The sequence below is a fragment of the Globicephala melas genome, chromosome 8, assembly GCF_963455315.2.
Source record: "Globicephala melas chromosome 8, mGloMel1.2, whole genome shotgun sequence".
NCBI classification, from domain to species: domain Eukaryota; kingdom Metazoa; phylum Chordata; class Mammalia; order Artiodactyla; family Delphinidae; genus Globicephala; species Globicephala melas.
The window spans coordinates 50,085,368-50,107,522 of record NC_083321.1 but is presented as its reverse complement, the minus strand read 5'-3'; the positions used below and the strand labels follow the sequence as shown (position 1 = coordinate 50,107,522).

The 22,155-nt window shown below is 58.4% G+C and overlaps 1 protein-coding gene across 7 annotated transcripts in view; it reads left to right on the top strand.

The window, feature by feature from the left end:
• Positions 1 to 21,803, top strand: part of ARAP1 (ArfGAP with RhoGAP domain, ankyrin repeat and PH domain 1) — a 64,378-nt gene extending 42,575 nt beyond the window's left edge. For 4 of the 7 annotated variants that reach the window (XM_030836161.2, XM_060303646.1, XM_060303651.1 and 1 more), the window contains 23 exons: positions 1,500 to 1,585; positions 2,821 to 3,003; positions 4,091 to 4,265; positions 5,467 to 5,601; positions 7,309 to 7,444; positions 7,725 to 7,827; positions 8,703 to 8,898; positions 9,174 to 9,225; positions 9,332 to 9,495; positions 9,652 to 9,864; positions 10,211 to 10,316; positions 10,721 to 10,868; positions 10,950 to 11,036; positions 11,124 to 11,192; positions 11,521 to 11,638; positions 13,353 to 13,466; positions 13,686 to 13,831; positions 14,572 to 14,604; positions 18,257 to 18,339; positions 19,127 to 19,177; positions 19,348 to 19,411; positions 20,816 to 20,965; positions 21,216 to 21,803. In XM_030836161.2, the coding sequence (XP_030692021.1) occupies positions 1,500 to 1,585; positions 2,821 to 3,003; positions 4,091 to 4,265; positions 5,467 to 5,601; positions 7,309 to 7,444; positions 7,725 to 7,827; positions 8,703 to 8,898; positions 9,174 to 9,225; positions 9,332 to 9,495; positions 9,652 to 9,864; positions 10,211 to 10,316; positions 10,721 to 10,868; positions 10,950 to 11,036; positions 11,124 to 11,192; positions 11,521 to 11,638; positions 13,353 to 13,466; positions 13,686 to 13,831; positions 14,572 to 14,604; positions 18,257 to 18,339; positions 19,127 to 19,177; positions 19,348 to 19,411; positions 20,816 to 20,965; positions 21,216 to 21,233 (2,630 nt within the window). In that variant the 3' untranslated portion in view covers positions 21,234 to 21,803. The remainder of the gene's footprint in view (positions 1 to 1,499; positions 1,586 to 2,820; positions 3,004 to 4,090; positions 4,266 to 5,466; positions 5,602 to 7,308; positions 7,445 to 7,724; positions 7,828 to 8,702; positions 8,899 to 9,173; positions 9,226 to 9,331; positions 9,496 to 9,651; positions 9,865 to 10,210; positions 10,317 to 10,720; positions 10,869 to 10,949; positions 11,037 to 11,123; positions 11,193 to 11,520; positions 11,639 to 13,352; positions 13,467 to 13,685; positions 13,832 to 14,571; positions 14,605 to 18,256; positions 18,340 to 19,126; positions 19,178 to 19,347; positions 19,412 to 20,815; positions 20,966 to 21,215) is intronic. The other 3 variants (XM_030836168.2, XM_060303647.1, XM_070046158.1) reach the window with 2 other exon arrangements.
• Positions 21,804 to 22,155: the final 352 nt, after the last annotated feature.

Genomic DNA, 22,155 nt, shown 5'->3' with positions numbered 1-22,155 from the left:
TTGCACGCAGAGGGAGGAGCTGGTGTTTTATCCAGAGGGGGTTGGGAGGCAGGGGCGGGAGGGACGTGGTCAGATTTGTGCATCCGACTCTGGCTGACGGGTGGACGCTGCATCAGAGCTGGTGAGACTGGAGACGAGCAAGGAGACTGCTGCCGGATCCATGAGAGAGAGGAGGTGGAGCCTGGTCCCAGAAAGTGAGCATTTGAGAGGCGTTTAGATCTATGGAGGAAGAGTCCCAGATCACACGTGGAGGATGAGAGAGAAAGAGGGTGGAGCCTCAGATACACTCATCTATTCAACCAGCGTTTATTGAGGGTCTGTGCTGGGCACTGTGCCGAGTGCTGGGAATTCGGCCCCACTGGGAACAGTCTTGGGTGGCTGGAGGTGGGGACCCAGGGGTGCAACAGTTCTGGGAAGTTGCTGTGGGACATCTAGGTCAAATGTCTAGGAGGCCTTGGGCTATGAGGGATGGGTGTGGAAAGCAATGACTCCATTGGAGACCAGATTAGGGAGGCATCGGCTCATGGAAGGAGTGAGGGTGTCCAGAGTGGATGAGATGCTCTGTAGGAGGTTGCAGAGAGAGGTGAGGCCTAAGCCAGAGCCAGGCAGTGCCAGGCACTCATGGTGCCCCCAGCCCAATCCCTGCTCCCAGGGGTCCCTTGTGGGATCTGTAGCTGAGCAAGGTTGCGTCCTTCCAAGCCCAACTCCCCCCTCCCCTTTCATTTCACAGAGATTTATTAAGCACTCACTGTGTGCCAGGCTTTGTTCCAGGCACTGAGGCTAGACCCTAAAGCAGGCAGTCAACATTCCTTCTCTCAGGCAGCTTACATTCTGATGGGGAGAGGCAGAAAATACATACACAAACCAGTAGAAGTATCAGGCAGTAACAAGTGCTAGGTAGAGAATGTGTTTGCCGAGAAGCCCTCTCTGAGGAGGTGTCAGGTCAGCTGAGATCTGAATGTCAGGAGGGAGCTAACCTTGGGGAAATGGGGGAAGAGAATCCAGGCAGAAAGAACAGTGAGTGCAAAGGCCCTGAGGTAGGAATGAACATGGATGATTAGAAGAGGGAGGAGAATTTGAGTGTTGGGGGGGAAGGGGAGGCGGAGAGGCATGAGATGAGAAGAAGCAGGTGAGGAATTTTGATCTAATTCTGGGGAGAATTAAGAGAGTGTCTAAAGCAGGAGTTTGAAGTAAGAGGTTTGCATTTTAAAGAGATCACTCTGGCTGGGTTGTGTGGAGAGTGGCCTGCAGGGGGCCAAGCATGGCTGTAGGGAACCAGCTGGGGGACTACTGCAGGAACCCAGGTGTCAATTACAGGGCTCAATTTTGGGGTGCCCTGGGCAGGAGTGTGTGGGAGATGGAGCTGCAGGCCTAGCCGCTGGGTCCTGCCCATGGCCTCTCCCTGTCTGCCCCCATGGGCACTGGGATCGGGGTGGGGGGGGAGTGCTCATGTAAAGGAGAGAGCCCAGATGACCCCGTGTCTGGCCCTCTGTCTACAGGGGAGCACCGTGGCCTGGGCGCTGGTATCTCCAAGGTGCGGAGCCTGAAGATGGACAGGAAGGTGTGGACGGAAACACTCATCGAGGTGAGGAACGAGCTATGTTTGGGGTCTGCCCCTCTCAGCTGCTGCCTGGGTCTTCCAACCCCATCTCCCCCATCTCACCAACCCTAGCACCCTGGAGCTAGAAGAGACCTTTGGGATCATCTAGGGGGTAGGATTTTGGAAAAGCTGATTTTTGGCAAAGTCAGCAAACTGGCCAGTGAGCTGAGAATGTTTTTACAATTTTAAAAGGTTGCTTGAAAAAACAAACAAACAACAACAACAAAAAACACCAAGAGGAATACGCCACAGAGACTGTGTCCTGCAAAACCTAAAATATTTACTTCATTTTATCTCTACTCATGCACCAGTGGGTGTGAGTATGTCCATTTGGGGGACGCTCACACGTGTACATTTGTGCCTGTGTACTTGGGGTTGCCAGGTACCGATATGTGTGGTAGTTACAGGGGAGAACCTGCAACAGGAGGCTGGACCAGGGCCTGACCACACATGGCCTTCCTGACAGCCCCAGCCAAGCTGCAGACTTCAGAGTAATTTGGGCATCATATCCCCTGTGAGTTAGAGTTAGAACCCCCAGTTTACAGATGAGGACGTTGAGGCCCAGGGAGAGAAAATGACTTGCCCAAAGTCACAGAGTGGGTCAGTGGCGCCTGGGACTGTTTCCTCTTTGTTCTCTGCTCTGACCCCAGCACCCCACGCAGGCCCTGACAAACAGGCAAGGTGGGAGGCCCAGGAAATGGCTGTGGAATGAGTGATCGGCAGAATGAAAGAATGAATAAACTAGTCCCCCGAATGCCAGACTCTTGTGCACAGTCTGCCCTCACTTCTTTTCCCCTGAGCCCAGAGAGGAATGTCAGGGACAGGAGATGTTTCCAAAATCCCTGTCCACCCAGTTGGCTGAAGGGTTCGCCGCCACCCCCCGACACCCCACCCCCGGCTGTGATAGTCTCAGGAATGCAGAGTTCCAGATGTGGGACTGGGTGGGGAAGTAGCAAGGCCCCCAGCCAGGCACCAGGCCTGGGACGTCCGCCTGTCAGACTGCCTGCCTCTTGTCCTGGGGACTGGGCTCAGGCCCAGGGTTGGTGGGGGAGCACCCATGGCCGCCAGCAGGCCCTGCTGTCCCTCAGCTTCCCTGATGGAAAAGTGGGCGTGTGGCCTGGCTCTTCCAGCCCCTCACCTAACAACCTCAAAACCAGCATTTTGCCGGGCGTGGCCCCCTGGCTGTAGGCTCCCTTCTAACCTCTTCCCCACACCCGCAGCTCTTCTTACAGCTGGGCAATGCTGCTGGGAACCGCTTCTGGGCAGCCAACGTGCCGCCCAGTGAGGCTCTGCAGCCCAGCAGCAGCCCTGGTGCCCGGCGGTGCCACCTAGAGGCCAAATACCGGGAGGGCAAGTACCGACGCTACCATCCGCTCTTTGGCAACCAGGAGGAGCTGGACAAGGTCAGGGCACTGGGCCTGTGAGGCCTCTTAAAACACTCCCGTTATTCATGCCCCCCCCCTACATTGCTCTCTCTGTTTCAGCCCATCTTTTCCACTAGCTCAGAGTGATGAGTGGCCCTGTAGGGAAACGGAGGCCCAGAGGGCAGAAGGACCCTGCCCAGCCACAGGGACAGTTGGGACAAAGCAGAGAGGAACCAGGCCTGACCCTTGGGCCAAGGCCACGTCCCCAGCATCTGTCTGCCTCCCTCCGCTCCTGATTCCTCTGTCTCCTCACCCCGTCCTGCTCCTGAATCCTGCCAAAAGGAGTGAACTTGGTGGGGATGCTATTTCCTGTCAGGCTCATGAAAAACAGCTGGCTGCTCCAACCCATCCCCTTCCACACCCCACTCAAGATGAGGCCCCTCATGGGCCCCAGGCCCTGACAGGCTGGGAGCCAAGCCCTGTCCCTGGTCTGGCTTGGCCTGAGTGGGAGGTTGCCTGCTCCGAGGCAGAGGGATGCCGCTTGTGACTTCTGGTCAACCTTCAGCCCTTCCCCCAAGCAGCCCCACCCAGTCGGGCTCAGTCCAGCTAGAAGCCCAGTGGGAGCCAGGCCTCCACCTCCCAGGAACCCAGGCGTCCAGCCCCCAGCCCAGCCCAGTCTAGCCCGCCAGCCAGGAGGGGCGGCAGCTCCCATTGGTTGGGAGGGATGGGCAGGCGGTGAGGAATTCAAATGTGGGAGGAATGAGCTACAAAGCACCCCCCTCTGGCCTTCCACAAGGCAGAGGGAGCTTGAGAGCCTCTAGAGAACACGCCTGGTGGCTGACAGGGTCCCAGGGGGCTGTCAGCAGGGTGAGGCCTGGACTGCTAGGACCCCTGGCCTCTGTGGGGATGCCCCTGCCCCCCCCCCACTCCGCTTGGCCTTTCTTTTCCTCCTCCTGTCTTTCTTCCTCCCTTTCTTCTCTTTCACCCTGAGGATGGACCCCTAACCTGGGTGACCCCTTCCTCTTCCCGACCCCGCACCCCGACCCCACCGCAGCACAACCCCTGTCCCACTTGCCCCTCACTCTGGCTTAGGCTGACCCTCCCCACTCCTCTCCCCTCCTCCCAGGCCCTGTGTGCCGCAGTCACAACCTCAGACCTGGCTGAGACCCAGGCGCTCCTGGGCTGCGGGGCTGGGGTCAACTGCTTCTCGGGGGACCCTGAAGTCCCCACGCCCCTGGCTCTCGCTGAGCAGGCGGGACAGACACTGCAGATGGAATTCCTTCGAAACAACCGGACCACAGGTGAGTGGCTGGTGGGACCATCCTCCTCAAGGGATGGGGCCTCCCTGCTGCCAGGGTCTGGCCCTTTGGAGGAGATGCCAGTTATTGGGTGCTAGGGGCTGGGTATTGTCCTGTGAGCTTTGATTTACGTACCACTTGAGCTATAATTACAACTCCTCCAGGGGCCCTGGTGCAAGAGTGTGTGTGACGTTTCGGGTTTGCACGTCAGTGTACATCTGTGCCTCTGGCTTCCCCTTCACACGCGTGTTTGTTTGCATCTCCCTTTGTGTCTCCGTCTCTGCATCTCTTTGTGTATTTGTGGGTTCCTCCCTGACCCAAGTGTGGGACCTCGGGGTGGCATCCGTGTGCCGGTGTCCGTGTGTCTCTGAGTTGCTGTGGCTCTGCTTCCTTGCCCCTGGGAGTGTCGAGGGCGTTGGAGTTTGTGCATGTGCAGAGCGTGTCTGCGCTGCTGTCGGGGGGAGGTGCTGCATTTCTCTGTGTGCGGGGGACTCACCACAGCAGCCCTGTCCGCCGTTCTGTCTGGGTGGGGCTCTGTTGCAGACGGGTTGGGTCCCGTTTGGCTCCCGCTCTCGGGGTAGCTGAGGAGGGGGTGGTGGGGGTGAGCGCCGCTGGTCATGGCCCAGCGCTAGCCTCTGGGGCCACATCCTAGGACTGAGGGTGGAGATCTGCGGCCAGGACTCTGGGCTCAGGGCCATGGGTGGGTGGGGTGCGCCGGGCTGGAGAGAGCCCAGGTGTCCGGGGAAGGCACAGGAGACCACCCAGCTGGCTTGGGCTTTGGGACTGCTGGGAGCAGGGCTGGAGCCAGGCTGCTTCCTTAGGCTTTGCAGTGTCTGAGACACGCTCCCTTATTGTTGGTGAGTTTGCTCGAGGGTCCCCCCCACCCCTTGTAGTGTACTGGTCCTGTGCCTGCAACAGGAAGAGCTGGGCTGGGGATTCAGGGGAGCTCCCTGGAAGGAGAGGTACTGGAGCCGGGCCTTGTGAGTGGGATGGAATTCTCACAAGTGGGGAAAGGTGGAGAATGGCTTAGGCAGAATCCTGAATGTGGCAGTAGGAGCCCAGGAGTGCTAGTCAGGGAACGGTGCTGGGGAAGGAGGGGCGGGTGACTTGAGTGCCAGCTTAAATACCCAGCCCAGGTGGGGGCAAGGGGGATACCCTTGGATGGTGAGCGTGACCAGCCACTCTTTCCCCCCCTTCCCAAAAGAGGTACCTCGGCTGGATTCAGTGAGGCCCCCGGAAAAGCACTACTCAGTTGTCCTGCCAACCGTGAGCCACAGCGGCTTCCTCTACAAGACCGCTTCCGCCGGGAAGCTGCTACAGGACCGCCGGGCCCGGGAAGGTGGGTGCCGGGCCAGAGCCCGCCCTGGCCATGGCGTTCTGGCATGGTGGCTGGGCCAGAGAAGCCAGAGCTGGCCAGGCTGGGGGATCCATGAGGGCACCAAGTGCACTCTGGGTGTGGTCTCGGGTACACAGTTGGTGCTTAATAAATGGGCTGATCGAGGTGGGAGCAGAGCATGGCACTGCAGAGCAAGTCACTGCCAGAGTTTCCTTTAAAACAAAGAAGACTTTATTGAGTACCTATTAGGTGTGGGCCCTGTTTTGGGCATCTGGTATTTGGAGCACGTGGATGCTAGGAAGTTTGAGGACTAAGCTTAAAGGTCTGTCCGTCTATCACCTCAGCCTTCCATTTGCTCCCAACTCTGAGTAAAATCCACGGTCCTTACTACCACGTCCCGCAAGGACCTGCACTCAGCCGCCCCACCCCATTACCTCTCTGACTCCTCTTCCCTCGCTCACTCTGCTCCAGCTTTACTGGCCTCCTTGCTGTTTCTCAAACATAACATTCATGCTCACCAGACCCTTTGTACTTGCTGTTCCCTCTGCCCAAAATGCTTTTCCCTAAATATCTGCATGGTTAGTCTCTCACTTCAAACAGGTCTCTGTTTAAATGTCACTCCTCGAAGACTTCATTCCCTACCACTTAATCCAAAATAGCAAGCCCTACTTTCACACTACTTATCTGACATTATTTATGGGTCTGTTTATTGATTCTCTGTGCCCTCCTGGAGTATAAACTTCTCTTGGCCAGCGCTGCAGCCCCCAGCACCTAGCACAGTGTCTAGCACACAGTGGGCCCTTGCAGGTGTCTGCAGGATGAGGAGTGACTGAGGCAGGGCTGGCGCTCCTGGAGGGAGCCCAGGCTGGGAGGCAGGCTCTGGGACACACTGCCTTCAGAGGGCAAATGTCATGTCCTCGTAGCCAGGATGACAGGCAGTATCTGCTGTGTGAGCATCGTTGAGGCCGTTGCTCACCGCATCCTTCAGCACCCCCAGATGAAGCCCTCCAACTCCCAAAGAGATTTCTTTGGAACTCTGTGTTACTCACCACCTCACTGCCCCTGGGGCACTGCCCCTAGTCTACCTTCCTCTGCCTGATAATGTCATTTATATAACTGCCTGGGTCATCCTTTTTTCACTCTGGGTGCCAGGAAGCTCTGAGCCAGTGTGATACTCAATGCTGTGAACTATACGAGCCTGCATGGCCTTGACAATCTGTTCTTTCTCCTACTTTCCTGGTCCAGATTCCCATTTCTGTTCCTTTATGGGATCTTGTCAGTCTCCTCAGAGTCACTATAGGAGGAAGCAGAGTATAGAACAGTGGGCACTGCTGGCAAAGGAGGGTGGGGCACAGGGGGTTATGGTATGAAAGGCTTCCTATGGCATTTGGGCTGGCCTTGAAAGATAGAGGGTGTGGGTGAAGGGAACAGGGTGAGCAAACGCAGGGAGTGTGGGGTGTGTGTGCAGGAGTGGTCAGAGAGGTGGCCGGGGAGGTGGGCAGGGGCAGACCTGGCAGGTCCGGGAGAGAGGTGTGGGCTGGGCTGGGTTGGTGGAGCTACAGGGAGGAGGATGGATTTGGGGGAAGCTTGTGAGTTAGAATGGAGAGGACATGGGTCAGGTGGGAGTGGAGGCCCAGGGAGGATGCAGAGGTAGTGTTCAGGTGAGAGTGAAGGGCTCCCTCATGGTTCCCCTGCCCAACTTCTCCCCAGAATTCAGCCGACGCTGGTGTGTGCTTAGCGACGGGGTCCTGAGCTACTATGAGAATGAGCGGGCAGTGACCCCCAACGGGGAGATTCGGGCCAGCGAGATTGTGTGTCTGGCAGTGCCCACTCCCAACACCCATGGGTGAGCACCCCTGGGCAGAATCACAGACTGTTATTGATGTAAAGTCCAACCCTCCACTGGGGAGACAGGGAAACAGGCCCAGAGAGGGGCAGGGCCTCCCCAGGGTCGGACAGCAAGCTGGGGCTGTGCAGGGGCTAAACCGGGTTTCCCAAGGCCCTAGCCTAAGGCTTTTCTCCCACCTCGTAGGGGGCCAGGGGAAGGGTAGTCACCAGGGCAGTGTGGTGGGTGAGGGGGCAGTGCTGGGTGGAGTGGGCCTGAATCCTGGCCTGTGTATCTACAGTTTTGAGCACACCTTTGAGGTGTACACAGAAGGAGAACGGCTGTACCTGTTTGGGCTGGAGAGCGCAGAGCTGGCTCGTGAGTGGGTCAAGTGCATTGCTAAGGTGGGCCTGGGTGAGCAGGCGGGTGTGGGAGGAGTCTGTCAGGGCCCAGGGTAGGACCTCCTGGCCAATCCCCCCTGTATCCCAGCTTTCCCACCGCATGGATCAGGGGCTGGATGGAGGGCAGCAGACACAGAGCCAAGGCCCTGATGTGATCTGCAGCTCCCTGGTGGTGGGGGAGGTCAGGAGACCTATCTCAACTATGTGGAAGAGGACCGTGGGCCTTGCGCTCCCTAGGTGCTCAATATATGTTTAATAATGAATGACAGGCAGAGCCATCCTAGGATGGACAGTGCTGCCTCCAGGGGGAGCGCCTTGTCCTGGAGGAAGGAGGCAGGAAGGCTGCAGAGGAGAGCTCTGCCCTGGGGACTAGAATCAGGTGCCCTCTGGCTCTCCTGTGCCGTGAGGGCCTGTGACTCTCATTCTCTTGTTCATCAACCAGTCATCTGTGAGCCTCCTGACAGTCAGTCAGGAGTCAGAGCCCCGGGGATCCAGGTGAACCCATCTTGATCCCAGCTCCTCAGTGGCTTCCATGCTGGTAGGGGAGACAGATGGGGTCCAAACAGCAAAAACTGTAATTGGTGCTACAACAGAGGGCAAGAATGCCTTGGTGCCGTGGGGCCCCAGAGAAGGGACATCCCTAATGGTGTCTGGGAAGGTGTTCCAGAGGAGGGCATATCTGAGTGAGTATGAAGTGGGACATGATACCCAACTTAGTTCACTGTGCTGGGTTCTGCCCTGGGGGAGAGAGAGGAGACAGCTAGGTGGAAAACAAGTACATGCCCACAAGCCAAAGGGCTGGGGTATCCAGGGCGGGCAGTGCTGTTGGCTGATGCAGCCTCCCTGGCCATCTCCCCTTTCTCTGGCCTCCCCACCAGGCGTTCGTGCCTCCCCCGGCTGAGGACCTGCTGGCCCGGGATTTTGAGAGGCTTGGGCGCCTACCCTACAAAGCTGGCCTGAGCCTACAGCGGGCCCAGGAGGGCTGGTTTGCCCTCCTCGGCTCCGAGCTCCATGCTGTCTTCCCAGAGGGGCCCTGCGAGGAGCCGCTGCAGCTTCGGAAACTACAGGAGCTTTGTGCGTGCACCTGGGCCTGGGCCCCCATCTCCGGGGCACCCTATCCTGGGCTCCCAGGCCCCAGCCCCTCCCCAGAAGTTTGAACTGTACCCTAGCCTGGCCAGAAGGAGCCAGCCTGCCCTCTCATGTCCTCTCCTGGCCTTGGGGTGCATCTCAGCCACCCCAGGGGTTGGTGGGTGTGTCCCAGGGGTGTGTGGACGCAGAGAGCCTCAGCAGGGAGCAGGCTGGGGACCATGAACAAGGCCTGGGCCTCACCTCAACCCACCCCTCCACAGCCGTCCAAGGGGACAGCGAGAACCAGGTGCTGGTGCTGGTGGAGCGACGGAGGTGAGCTCTGGCCTCCCTGAGGGGCTCTGAGAAGCCTGGAAAGTCTGACAGGCCTGGGAGGGGTGGGGCAGGGGTAGGTCCCCAAGTGACTGACTCCCCGGCCCAGGACGCTGTACATCCAGGGGGAGCGGCGGCTGGACTTCACGGGCTGGCTGGGGGCCATCCAGAAAGCAGCGGCCAGCTCAGGGGACACGCTGTCGGAGCAGCAGCTTGGAGACTCGGATATCCCGGTGATTGTGTACCGCTGTGTGGACTACATCACCCAGTGCGGTGAGCCCCGCCCCCATGGCACAGGCCCCGCCCCTCCCCACCCTCCTGCCCCAGAGGCCAAGCCTCGCCTTCCCGGCCGTGAGGCCCTCCCCTTGACCAATGCTCCTGGCCCCTCACGTTTGGCTCCGCCCCCAGCTCAGCCCCACCCCTCTCCAGGCCTGACGTCGGAGGGCATCTACCGCAAGTGTGGGCAGACATCAAAGACACAGCGGCTGCTGGAGAGCCTGCGGCTGGACGCTCGCTCTGTGCGCCTCAAGGAGGGCGAGCAGCACGTGGACGACGTCTCCTCGGCGCTCAAGCGCTTCCTGCGAGATCTGCCCGATGGGCTCTTCACTAGAGTCCAGCGCCTAGCCTGGCTGGAGGCCTCAGGTGGGCCCTGCAGCCCGTGCCCAGCCTGAGACCAGGCCAGTGCTGCTGACTTGTACACTCTGATCTCAGTTTTCCCTCCCCTCCCCGTCATGCACTTGGACTAGGCATGCCCCAGTGGTGGGCTCCAGTCCTTCTCCCTCCTTTCTTCTTATTCCTATTGTCACTCTATACAGAGCCAGGGTCCCTTGGAGAATTCTTTATCTTTGCTGCATGGCTGGCCTGATTTGACTTAGAGGGGGCCAGGGAGTGGTGTCACCTAGGATGAGAGGCAGGGCAGCCAGAGGGGTGGGACAGGGGAGGTGGTTACAAGAGGGTTCCTGACCCGATCCATCTTCCCCCCACCCAGAGATTGAGGATGAAGAGGAGAAGGTCTCCAGGTACCGAGAGCTACTGGTGCGTCTGCCCCCAGTCAACCGGGCCACGGTGAAGGCCCTTATCAGCCACTTGTACTGGTGAGAAGCGGTGCTACCTGGGGGCTGGGGTAGAAAAGACTCTTTTATTCCCAATTTGGCTGCCTGTTCTCCCCGGGAACCAAGTGGGCCTGGGAACTGAATGTTGCCTTATGATGTGCTCTGGTCTTGGACACTTTGTCTCCCAGCTTACTTCCTGCAGGGTGGGAGAATAGAGGCGGTTTCAGCTGGTGGACAGATCTCTCAGTTTCCCAGCCCTGCTTCTCCCCAGGACCCAAGATATGGCCAGAAAGACTGTCCCCTCGTCTCCTTAACTATTGTCCTCTCTGACTGGGACCTCCCCTGGCCTGTCTCCAGGGGCCATGCATGGGCTTGTCAGGAATTGGGCAGGTGAGGTGGGGAAGTCCTGGGCTGACTCCTCAAGGCTTCCATCCTTCCCTGTCCAGTGTCCAGTGCTTCTCAGACACGAACCAGATGAACACGCACAACCTGGCCATTGTGTTTGGGCCCACGCTCTTCCAGACAGATGGGCAGGACTACAAGGCCGGCCGCGTGGTGGAAGACCTCATCAGCCACTATGTGATGGTGTTTAGTGTGCGTCCCCAGCCAGTGGGCAGTGGAAGGCAGAACTCAGCCCTGGGCGGCAGTGACCATCTGTCCCTCTCCCTTTCCTAGGTGGACGAGGAGGAGCTGAGGAAGCAGCGGGAAGAGATCACTGCCATTGTGAAGATGCGTGTGGCTGGCACTGCTAGTGGGACTCAGGTGAAGGGCAGGGCCTGGGGTGGGGGGCTCAGGCCAGCCACCTGCACCTGCTCCCCAGGCCTCCAGCTGAGCCCTGTCTCCCCACAGCACGCCGGCGACTTCATCTGCACTGTGTACCTGGAGGAAAAGAAGGCGGAGACAGAGCAACATGTCAAGGTGAGGGCCAGGGACCTAGAAGTTAAGGGGCCGGGAGAGTCAGGCTGGGCTGGGTGCAGGCTCAGATGACCAGGGGAGCACAGCTTCCATGCTGAGGGGAGCCCTGGTTTGGGACCTGTATCTGGCTAGTGCCAGGGCCTGTCTCTTTCCCTTTTCCCCACCCAGCTCATCAGGACCACTCAGACACCCCCCTGCATCCCAGGACTCCAGAGGACCCTGAGAGGGGTGGGCTCGGCCCCTGGATCACACAGCAGGGTTGTGGCAGAGCAGGGGCTGGGGATGGGGTAATGGGGTAGGCTGATCTCCTCCTCCTGCTGGGTCCCCACAGATCCCAGCATCCATGACAGCTGAGGAGCTCACCCTGGAGATCTTGGATCGCAGGAATGTGGGCATCAGGGAGAAGGACTATTGGACCTGCTTCGAGGTCAACGAGAGGGAGGAGGCAGGTGGGTGACCACAGGATTGGTGCAGGAAACGGGGTGGCCCCAGTCTGTCCTCCTCTACCCCACAGTGTGCTGACAGTGGTGGTGAAGGGGGTTTTAGATGATGGATGTTGCTGTCACGCTGTGATCTCAGTGATGGTGGTGATGTGCTGGCAGGGGTTCAGGTGACGTGGCTGATGGAAGGGACCGTGAAGGGGTAGATGGTGTCGGCTCTGGCGCTTTCTCAGGTGTCGGCGAGAATGGTGCTGCTTGCAAGGGTGGAGATGCTGAATTTGATAATGGGATTGTGAGTGACAGCATTGGTGGTGAGGGGGTAGTGGGTGGTGATGAGCATGCCGAAGGAGTGGGGTGGGCTGTTGTGAAGGCGCCAAGGGGAAGGTGAAGGGGAGTGATAAAGGCATTTTAGGGTGAAGGATGGTCTCAGTGGCAGTGGAGGATGAGGGCGTATCTGTTCATTTGTTTTACCGTTATTTGTTGAGTGCCAGGCACTGGGCAGGGAAGCCAGAAACACAGTCCCTACCCTCTTGGGGGTAGTCTGGTATGGAATAGAGACACTAGTCCCATGATCACACCGGTAAACGCACAACTACAGCCGTGTTAACTGCTGTGAAGGAAAGGGCCACAATGCCACCAGAGCTGTTTTTAAATTTTTATTATTCATTTATTTATTTTTGCTGCATTGGGTCTTCGTTGCTGCACGCGGGCTTTCTCTAGTTGTGGCGGGCGGTGAGCGGGGGCTACTGTTCTTTGCGGTGCGCGGGCTCCTCATTGCGGTGGCTTCTCTTTCTTGCAGAGCACGGGCTGTAGAGTGCAGGCTCAGTAGTTGTGGCTTGCGGGCGCTGGAGTGCGGGCTCAGTAGTTGTGGTGCACGGGCTCAGTTGCTCCGTGGCATGTGGGATCTTCCTAGACCAGGGATCAAACCCGTGTCTCCTGCATTGGCAGGCGGATTCTCAACCACTGCGCCACCAGGGAAGTCCGTCACCAGAGCGTATAACAGGGTCTTTGGCTTTGGAGTCCCTGGGTTAGGAGGTTAAGGCAGAGTAGGGGTTCCGTGGTGAAGAAGAGGGGAAAGTACTTCGAGGCAGTGGGAACAGCATGGGCAAACGCCCTGTGGTGGCTGGGGACACTATTCTTTTAAGGAGCTTAAGATAAGGACAGTGAGAGGTTGTGGCCCGGGATGGGGCTGGAGATAAAGGCGGAGGCCGCCCTCAGGGCCTGACAACAATGCAAGTCCATTGAAGGGTGAGTGGTTGGGAGCTTGAAAAGATTGCTCCTTACTGCTGGGTAGAGAGATGTGGGGAGAGGGCATGAGAGCACACAGCAGAGACTGCTTCAGAGGCCACAGTACTGGTCCAAGAAGATGGGATCATGGGCCAGGGTGGCTGCAAGGAGATGGACAGAAGCAGAGAGATTTGACACATGGAAGCTGAGAGGGAGGAGGGTTTGTTTCTGACCTGGGTGGCCTGGGGGGTGGTGCCGGTTTCCCTGATGAGGACACACAGGGAAGATCACCGGCTTGGTTTTGGACATGTTGGGTTGGAGCAGGTTTGGTCCCAGCCACATGTGTTGGGTGTGGGAGGTGGTCAGGGCAGCGGTGTGGTGCCAGGAGGCAGAGGGAGTAGACAGTGCCCTTGGGCACGTAGGTGATGTGTGTACATGGGCCAGCCCTCAGTGCTGTAGGCCAGGTGGCCCTGGTGACGGTGTGCCCTCTCCCCAGAGCGCCCCCTGCACTTTGCGGAGAAGGTGCTGCCCATCCTGCATGGGCTGGGCATGGACAGCTACCTGGTGGTGAAGAAGCACCAGTCCATGGAGGCCATGCTGCTGTACCTAGGTAGGTGGTGTCCCTGGATGGGTGGTGCCTACAGGGTCGGGCAGCCTGGTGGCAGGTCCCTCCATCCAGAGCTGGGGCGAGATCAGGAACAGCCCAGGCAGAGGGCGCCAGGCGGGCAGGCCTCTTCGGAGGCTGGGGCAGGATGGACCCTGCCCTGGGTGTCTGTGTCTATGGGCGGGGCGTTGGTGCAACCCTGTGCCCACTCCACTCCTCCCCCAGCCAGCCATGTGGGTGAAACCAAGCACGGCATGATGAAGTTCCGAGAGGACCGCAGCCTCCTGGGCCTGGGCCTGCCCTCAGGGGGCTTCCACGATCGCTACTTCATCCTCAACAGCAGCTGCCTGCGGCTCTACAAGGAGGTCCGGGTACGTGATCCTGCTGGGTCCTGCCCCGAGGAGGGCACCAGCGTCCGGGTACGTGATCCTGCTGGGTCCTGCCCCGAGGAGGGCACCAGCGCCCGGGTACGTGATCCTGCTGGGTCCTGCCCCGAGGAGGGCACCAGCGCCCGGGTACGTGATCCTGCTGGGTCCTGCCCCGAGGAGGGCACCGGCGCCCGGGTAGGTGATCCTGCTGGGTCCTGCCCCGAGGAGGGCACCGGCGCCCCGGTGTGCTCAGACACCCGAGCACAGATGTCCCCCTGGGCCTAACAGTGGGAGCGTCCCCATCGCGGGGTCTCGGGGTGGCACAGCAGTTGTGGGGAGCTGTGGATTCTCAGAGACCCTCCTGCTGTGGCCCTCGGTGATCACATGGCTTTGCCTTGGAGCCCTCCTAGGCCCTGGTACCTGGATGCCATCACATCAGGCTTGGGCTGCTCACCTGTGCCTGGTCATGGCACCCACAAGAACATGCTACGTGGTGACAGCCCCAGGTTGTGGCCTGTGCATGCCTTGTTGCTTCATAGGCCATACCCCATCCCGGCCCACTCCATGCACGCCCATGCTGTCCACACGCCGGGCGTCCTCCCAGACCAGACGCCATCTCCGTCCTAGCACTGCCCCCGCTGCCCCAGCATACAAGCCACATCCCGCCATGCACCACTACACACACTGTCCTAGCTCTGGACCTGGGCCTCCTTCTTCCGTAACCCTGATCCTCTATCAAACAGAGCCAGAGGCCGTGGAGCGGGGCCCCTGAGACCGTGAGTAGCTGCGGGTCAACTGCCGGCTGCCTTACACCTCCTGGGGGCCAAGTGAGCCTAGTGGGAGCGTGGGGACCCAGCCAGAGCTCCTGGCCGTCTCCAGGCATGGTTTCCCGGCCTCCACCCTAGGGCTTGTGGCCTAGGCTCCTTCTCTTCATCCCAACCCTATCCCAGAGTGCTTCTCCCAAGATAAGGGCCCCCGTCAGTGCGATGCTCTAGACTTTTCCAAAAGCTTCAGGGTGGAGGCTGTGGAGCCAGTTAATGGAAGCCCCTAGGTTTGGATTAGAGCTCTGATCTTCACCTCCTGTCACCCCTGGAACCACCCTCTTCCCAGCCCTGGAGAGAATTCCAGGGCTATTAGAATGTGCTCGCTACTGCCCTCATCTTAAAACGCAAGAGCAGGACTACAGAGGCCTGTGGTGTATCCCCCAGCTGTAGTAGCCTCCCTAGCTGGTTGCCAGCCTTTGTTTGCACACCCTGGGAGAGGGGAGTTCATCCTCTCCTCCCTTGGTGCTGCTCTGTCCCTAGAATGATAGTATCATACTGAGTATCGCTGTTCAGGTTCAGCTGAGATCTGCCTCCCATGACACCCCTGTGGATCCCAGCTGTGCCTTGGGTGCCACAGAGTATAGATGCTCTGCAGAGACAGGCAACAGAAACGGGTTTCTAAGGCCAGGGGTCCAGCCTGAGCTCCTACCAGTGTCTCCTGCCCTTTCTGCCCCTTGCGTCTCCTGAGGACATCTGGACAGGCCTGGCTGCCGTGGGAGCCCAGCAGATAGAGCAGGACCCTCACCTCCCTCTCTCTGCACGTTACACCTCTATTAATGCAGCCTGGGCTCCTGCTGACCCTTGTGGGGAACGCCTCTTCTTCTCTCCTTTGCCTCCCTCTGTGATCACATCCTTGCTTCTGGGCCCATCCACCCCTCTGGTCAGTTCCCCTTGGTTCTAGATGCTATTTCCCTGGCCCTCTCCCTCTAGAGGTGCTTAGCCCCTTGGAATAGAACCAGACCGTCAGTGTGGGCAGGGAGGAGGGAGAATGGCTGAGGCACCTGGAAAAGCAGCTGCTGGTCCCTTGACACAGAGGAGAGGAGGCAGGAGAGCTAGAAAGAAGCAGATCTAATGTTTATCGAACCAGGCTTGGTGCCCAGCCTTTCACATACTGGGACATGTAATCTCACTACTGTCCTGTGTGGAGGGGTATTGTCCCTTTTTCACAGGTGAGAAAGCAGGCTTCAGGTGACTTGCCCAAGGCCATCTCTAGGTGGTAGCTTGGGACTCGAACCCAGATTTGTTAGCCTCAAAGCTTCAGCTTTTTATTCCTTGAAATATAGGAACCAAGACCTCATAGCAAGGGCTGGTCAGCTCAGGGCTAGATGGTGCTCTCCCCAGTGGCAGCCGGCACCTGGTCTCACAGGAGCCCTGGGAAGGTGTGTTTTGGCTACTGAGGTGTTGGTGATTCTGGTATTTGCTAGTTTATGGGGCAACAGGACAGAAGATTTGAAATTGGGACAGTCCCTGGCAGTTCAGGCTATGTGAACACCCAAGCCTCGTCCTGGAGTCTCCCATTGTTAAAGACCCTGAGGCCCCTGGGAAAAGCACATTCTAGAAAGATCTTGGTTCCAGCAGAGGTCTTTGAGCATCAAGGAGTGAACTTCATTCCCTGCCAGTGACCTTATACCTCGGAGATGCTGGCAACATGAGCTGTTTGATCAGAAACGAAGATTACATTGACTGACGCTCCCCCTGCCCCCCAGAGTCCCCCTCAACCTTCTTGTCTTGGCCATGCTCACATCATAAGCCTGCCACGTACACGCCACACGCACCAGTACCTGAGGAAGTAGCGGCCTGAGGGTGGTTTTTTTCTGGTTCTGAAGGAGCCACAGCCTGGCCTGACCGCCTCCATTCCCTTAATCCTCTCCACGCCCCGACTGCAACCACTGTTCCTGTCACACGCCTGGGCTGGCTCCGCCCACTCCGGAGTCACTTTACTCCTTGCTTTTAGTTCTCTTCCCCTCACACCCACAGCCCGACTTCTTCCAAGCCACTGTCTGCTTTTCATTCCCTCAGCCTGATTCCTTCTGTACCTGCAGCTCAGTTTCCCCCACATCCTTTCTCCTGTCATGCTCAGAGCCGAATGTTGCATGCCTGCAGCCTAACTTTTACGGCCTCTGTCTCAGTCTTTCCATTCCTGCTGCCTGGTTTCTTCCAACTGCAGTCTGATTTCTTCAGTGCTCTCAGCCTTGTGTCTTCCCTGCTTGCATGCAGGCCTCTTCTTTCTTGTATTCTCCCTAGACGTTGTTTCTCCCGTATCGGCAGCCTGCTCTCCTTATCTCTGCCCTGTTTCCTCCCTGCCTGCAGCCCTGATCATCTGTGCCCGTGGCTCACCTTGTTCTGGCCCTCTTGGGCACATAGCCATTGTCCTGCTATGTATGTGCAGGAGATGTGGGGCTCCCCCTTCAGGGGCTTGGTCGTTAGGAGGACTGGGGGTGAAAGCAGGGTGAAGGTTCCTAATAAACCCTTCTTAAACTACACCCTCTGTGATAGCACCGAAGTCTCCACTGATTCCCTAGGCAGCCCATCCTATTGTGACCTCACAGGGAAGTCCACCAATTCCCGAAATTCTCCATCTCCCTGGCCATCCCCTAGTCATCCCCTAGTCCCCTCTTTTTGTTCCTGCTGAGGAGCCATGCCTGGGGGTGGCTGGGAGCAATGGTGGGGAACAGTAGAGGTGGCTCAATCTGTGACCCCCAGTTTTGGTTGTAAGTGACTCCCCCTCCCCTGCCATCCACCCTGGTGTCCCTGTTGGCACCAGGGGTGCCTGGTGGGGGCAGGGTTTCAAGCAAGTGGCTCCCAGAGCAGGAGGAAGGCTCATTCGCTTGACCTCCAACCCGCTGCTTCCCTGGAGGTCAATGCTCCCATCCCCCTGTCTCTGAGCCAGCCTGCTCCTTCCGAGCCCAGACCCATATGCAGAGGTGGGGACCAGAGATGAGCATGTCAGTGATCTGGTGCCCCTCCCCAGTACATTGGTCTGTCGCTTCCTGGCCTAGACCACTGGGAAGTTCTTCCCGTGGTCTACGGAACGGCCGTTCTGCTTCAGCTCGAGTCATTAGCCTTCACTTTGTGGAGCCAAAGAGCCAGTAACTGCTCACCTCACAAGCCTTCTGTTCACACAGTCAACCCTGGAGGCTCCATGGGGCAGGGAAGGGTGAAGAATAAATAACCTGAGACACACAGACAGCCGAGGCTCTCAGCTCCTGTACACTCGCTCAGTTTGGTGCCAAAGGGTGATGTGCAACGTGCAGACTTGTCCCTCTGCAGACAGCCTGGATCAGCCTATGATATTGACACAGATCAGTTCTCAGTTTGCAGGGCTGCAGGGAGGGACTGAGGATCAACTGCTGCGGACATCCAGCTACCTCGGGGACAAGGGTTGACTGTCTGATGCTGGGGCAGGGAGAGGGGCCTGGGGGCTCTGTTGAGCTAGATTGTGAGCAGGGAGGGCTTTGTCAGGAAGGCTTGCTGGAGGAGGGCTCCTGGGCTGGGAGGTAGAGAGGCTGGGGAGAGGGGGGAGGGAGGCACCCAGTTGGGAGATCTGCCCCAGTGCGCACCCTGACTGACTGAAGTTCCTACTCCTTCTTCCTCTGCCACCCAGAGTCACCGGCCTGAGAAGGAGTGGCCCGTCAGGAGTCTCAAAATCTACCTGGGAGTGAAGAAGAAACTCCGGCCACCCACCTGGTGAGCTGGGGCGGGGGAGGTGGGTCCACGACTAGGGCCTGCGGGGCTCAGAACTGATGGGGGAGGCACAGCTGAGGGCTGTGAACTTGACAGGGACTGGCTCATAGTTCTGAGGGTGTGGTCTCCCAGACCAGCAGCATCAGCATCACCTGGAAACACATTAGAAACCCGAATTCTTGGGTACCACCCCAGACGTGCTAAATCACGGATTCTGGGGCTGAGGCCAGCAGTCTGTGCTGTCACAAGCCACCTAGGGGACTCTGATGCTTGCTCATGTTTAAGAACCATTGGCCTGGATTGAAATCCAGTTAGTCACTGACTAGCTCTGGGACCTTTCTGTGCCTCACTTCCCACATCTGAGGAATGGGGAAAATAATGGCACGCCTGTTCCAAAGGGTGGTTGTGTGGGGTTTTTTCCTTCTTCTTTTTTTAGTTGAAGCATAATTGATGTGGTGGTATGTTTTAACAGTTGAAAAGTGATGCATAGCCACTATCACTGTTATTAACTGCAGTCACTAGGCTGGGGTTTCTGGCATTCACCTTTTACCCGCTGGCTGTGCCTGCTTCTCTCTGGGGGGTAGGGCTGGGGGGTGGGGGAGCCAAGGCCCTGGGAGGCTGGCAGGGCTGTGAGAGGAAGAGGCAGCGGCCGGGATGTGCTGTGCCCACAGAAGGACTTGAACTCTGCCCCCAGCCCTGGCCCAGGCTTCTGGGCTCTGTCCTAGGCTCTCACTGGGGCTATGAGGCCTCTCTGGGCTGTCAAGTGACCCCACCTGCCCCTTCTCTGCAGCTGGGGCTTCACGGTGGTGCACGAGACGGAGAAACACGAGAAGCAGCAGTGGTGAGTGAGGGCCCCATGCCGAGGAGAGATGGTAGCATGTCCCCCTTGGTTGGGTCCCCTCACTGTCCAGATCTGGGCCCTGCCCCCGAGACCCTGGGCGGGGGAACACGGTAGGGTATCCCTGCTCAGCCAGGCCCTGGCGGCATCCAGACCTGTGCCCCACCCTGTAGGTACCTGTGCTGTGAGACGCAGATGGAGCTCCGGGAGTGGTTCGCCACTTTCCTCTTCATGCAGGTACCAGGCGCGGGGTGTGGGGTGGGTCCCGGGAAGCCTCCATTACAGAGAAGGGGTATGAGTGCTTCTTCACTGTTCAGGCCACCGATTGCTTCAGGATGTTGAGTTGCCTTTAATCCACTTGTTCGTTCATTCTCACGTAAACCCTTCCTGGTACCTGCTCTGGTCCAGCTCTGAGCCAGGCATGCTAGAGACAGAGGGTGCAGACCCCTTCCCTCGGGCACTCACTCCCCACGTAGAAAGGAAAACAGACCCAGAAGGAGCCTGTTAGAGCCCAGTGCTGTGGTGACAGAGGGAAGCCAGGGATCCTACCTCGTGGAGGTGTTGGGTGAGGTGAGGAAGGCAGCAGGGAGGGGGTATCGTGGAAGCTGAATCTTTGGGGATGAGGGAGCGTTCACTAAGCAAAGGCGGGGGTGGGGCGGCTTCGAGGCAAAGGGAACAGTTTGCACACAGGCGTAGCAGGATTGCCGACAGGGTGTAAAGGGAGAAGCCAGGCACGCTAGAAGTTGGCACTGGAAACGAAGTTGGGAGTAAAATCTCAGTCTTGAAGGCCATGCCAAGGAAGCTGAACTTGACCTAGTCGGCAGTTTGAAGGGAGAGTTTTAAGCAAGAGTGGTGCGCAGGGTTGAGTCTGAGTTTGAGGGTCCATTCTGGGTGCGGTGTGCAGGGGAGGATGGGCTGAAGGGCCGAGCCTGGAAGTGAGGAGGCCAGTGAGGTAGTTGCTGCAGTGGGCCAGGTGGGAACAGGCTGGGGAGGACTCGAAGCCAGAGCAGGCCTAGAGGGGTGGGTTGGACATAAAATAGGTGTTTGTTTGTTTGTCTTTTGGCCGTGCGGCATGCGGGATCTTAGTTTCCCTGGTTGGGATCTTAGTTCCCCAACCAGGGATCGAACCCGTGCCCCAGGCAGTGGGAGCACGGACTCTTAACCACTGGACCACCGAGGAAATCCCAAAACAGGTTTTTAAAATGAGAGCTCAGAATTGTTTGGGGAGAAGGGAGACAAAACTGTACCAGGGCTTGGGCTGAGCTCTTTTAGCCCTGAGCTTCCTGGTAGTCAAAAGTCAAAAGGGAAACAGAGCAGATTCTAGAGTTTCCTTGGTTCCTGGTGAAAGGAAGCAGACATGTTCCTCTAGAACTGTTTTCTTGGCACTGCGTTCTTGAAGCGGTTTGTTTGTGGACCTGGAAATGAGGGTTGTTGAGTAATGTAATTGGCTGGGCTTTGCCGGGGATACAGTCATGTTCTCCTAACAGCTGCTTCTCATATCTGCTCAGATCAAAGCTGAGGGTTTCACCTCAGATCATAGCTGGAGGCATTTCTTGGAAGGGTGGGTGGATCCGGAGTTGAGTGTCTAGGCCAGCAAACCGAGCCCAGACCCCAACACCCCTCCTCTCCCCTGCTGCCCAGCACGACGGCCTGGTGTGGCCCTCAGAGCCCTCACGCGTGTCCCGGGCGGTGCCTGAGGTCCGGCTGGGCAGTGTTTCGCTGATCCCCCTGCGCGGCAGTGAGAATGAGATGCGCCGGAGCGTGGCTGCCTTTACTGCGGACCCCCTTTCTGTGAGTGGCTCTCCATTCCTGTGGGCAGGCGGCTGGGAACCTGGCTGGAGCCTGCCTTCCACCTGACTCACTCTGCTTCTCGTCTCTGAGTGCCCTCCGGCCCTGTCCCTCCGTCCTCATTGGGAGTCCTGACAGGCCCCTTTGGTTCACCTGGTTCCCGGGAGACCCCTCTCTGCTGGCCCCTGGCCCCTGCTCCCTGTGAGTCTTCACAACGTGCTCATGGAATCTGGACTTCTGTGCCTTCCCACAGCTCCTCCGAAACGTCTGATCGCAGGTGGGACTCTGCCACCGTGAAGCCTTCGTGGGCAGACACCCTCATGCCCTGCGTGCCTGGTGTGAGCCAGCAGGGGGCACATGAGGAAGCCGCACCCCCAGACCCCTCATCCTGACTTCAGCCTGGGGTTCCCTGGCCAGGACGTGGGGGGCAGGCAGCAGGGTCTGCCTGAGGAGGAATCCCTTACCTGCTCTGTCCAGGTGCTCAGCCCTCCTGGCCTGGCCTGCTCCCCCGCTGGGTCACACACCCTGAGTTTAAGGGGTTGGAGAGATGGGCATCAGTGAGGCACTCTGGCGGACTGCCATCCTTTCAGAGGCTCAAGGCCCTGGGGCCCCCGCTGGAAGGGAGCCCACCCCATTGCCACAGACTCCAGAACAGCTCTAAAGGAACACTCAGCTGGGGTGGGGAGGGAGCTCTTGGGTAAATGTATACAGGGCTGAGAACTGGACTTGGGGGACTTTAGCCCCCCTTCTGGTCTGGGCTTACTGGGAGGGCCTAGGCTGCCCGGTGCCCCTTCCCCACTTTGGGGACCTTTTGATAATATAAATATATCTGTATATTTTACCCCCTGGTGCTGAGGTCTATGATTGGTTGGGGGTTTCAGGTGTCCCAGGGTAAGAGGGGACAGGAGGACAGGCACTCCAGAGGTGAGTGCCTTGGACCCTGAAGCCGGGGACCTGACCCTGCTGTCTCCAGGCCCTCAGCTGTCCAGATACTCTCCCCCTGCCCCAGACAGAGCCCCAGGCTGGCTCCAAGCTGTCCTCACTGTACTCCTGTACAGATGGCGTGGGGATTGTGGGTCCTGACTCTGACCAGGACAGACCCCAGCTAGATTGAGTCCCTCTCCCTGCTGTAGTCTGATTCTGAGCCAGGGGCTGGTTGTGTGGTATGTGAGTGACTCAGGGTAGCTCGTCAT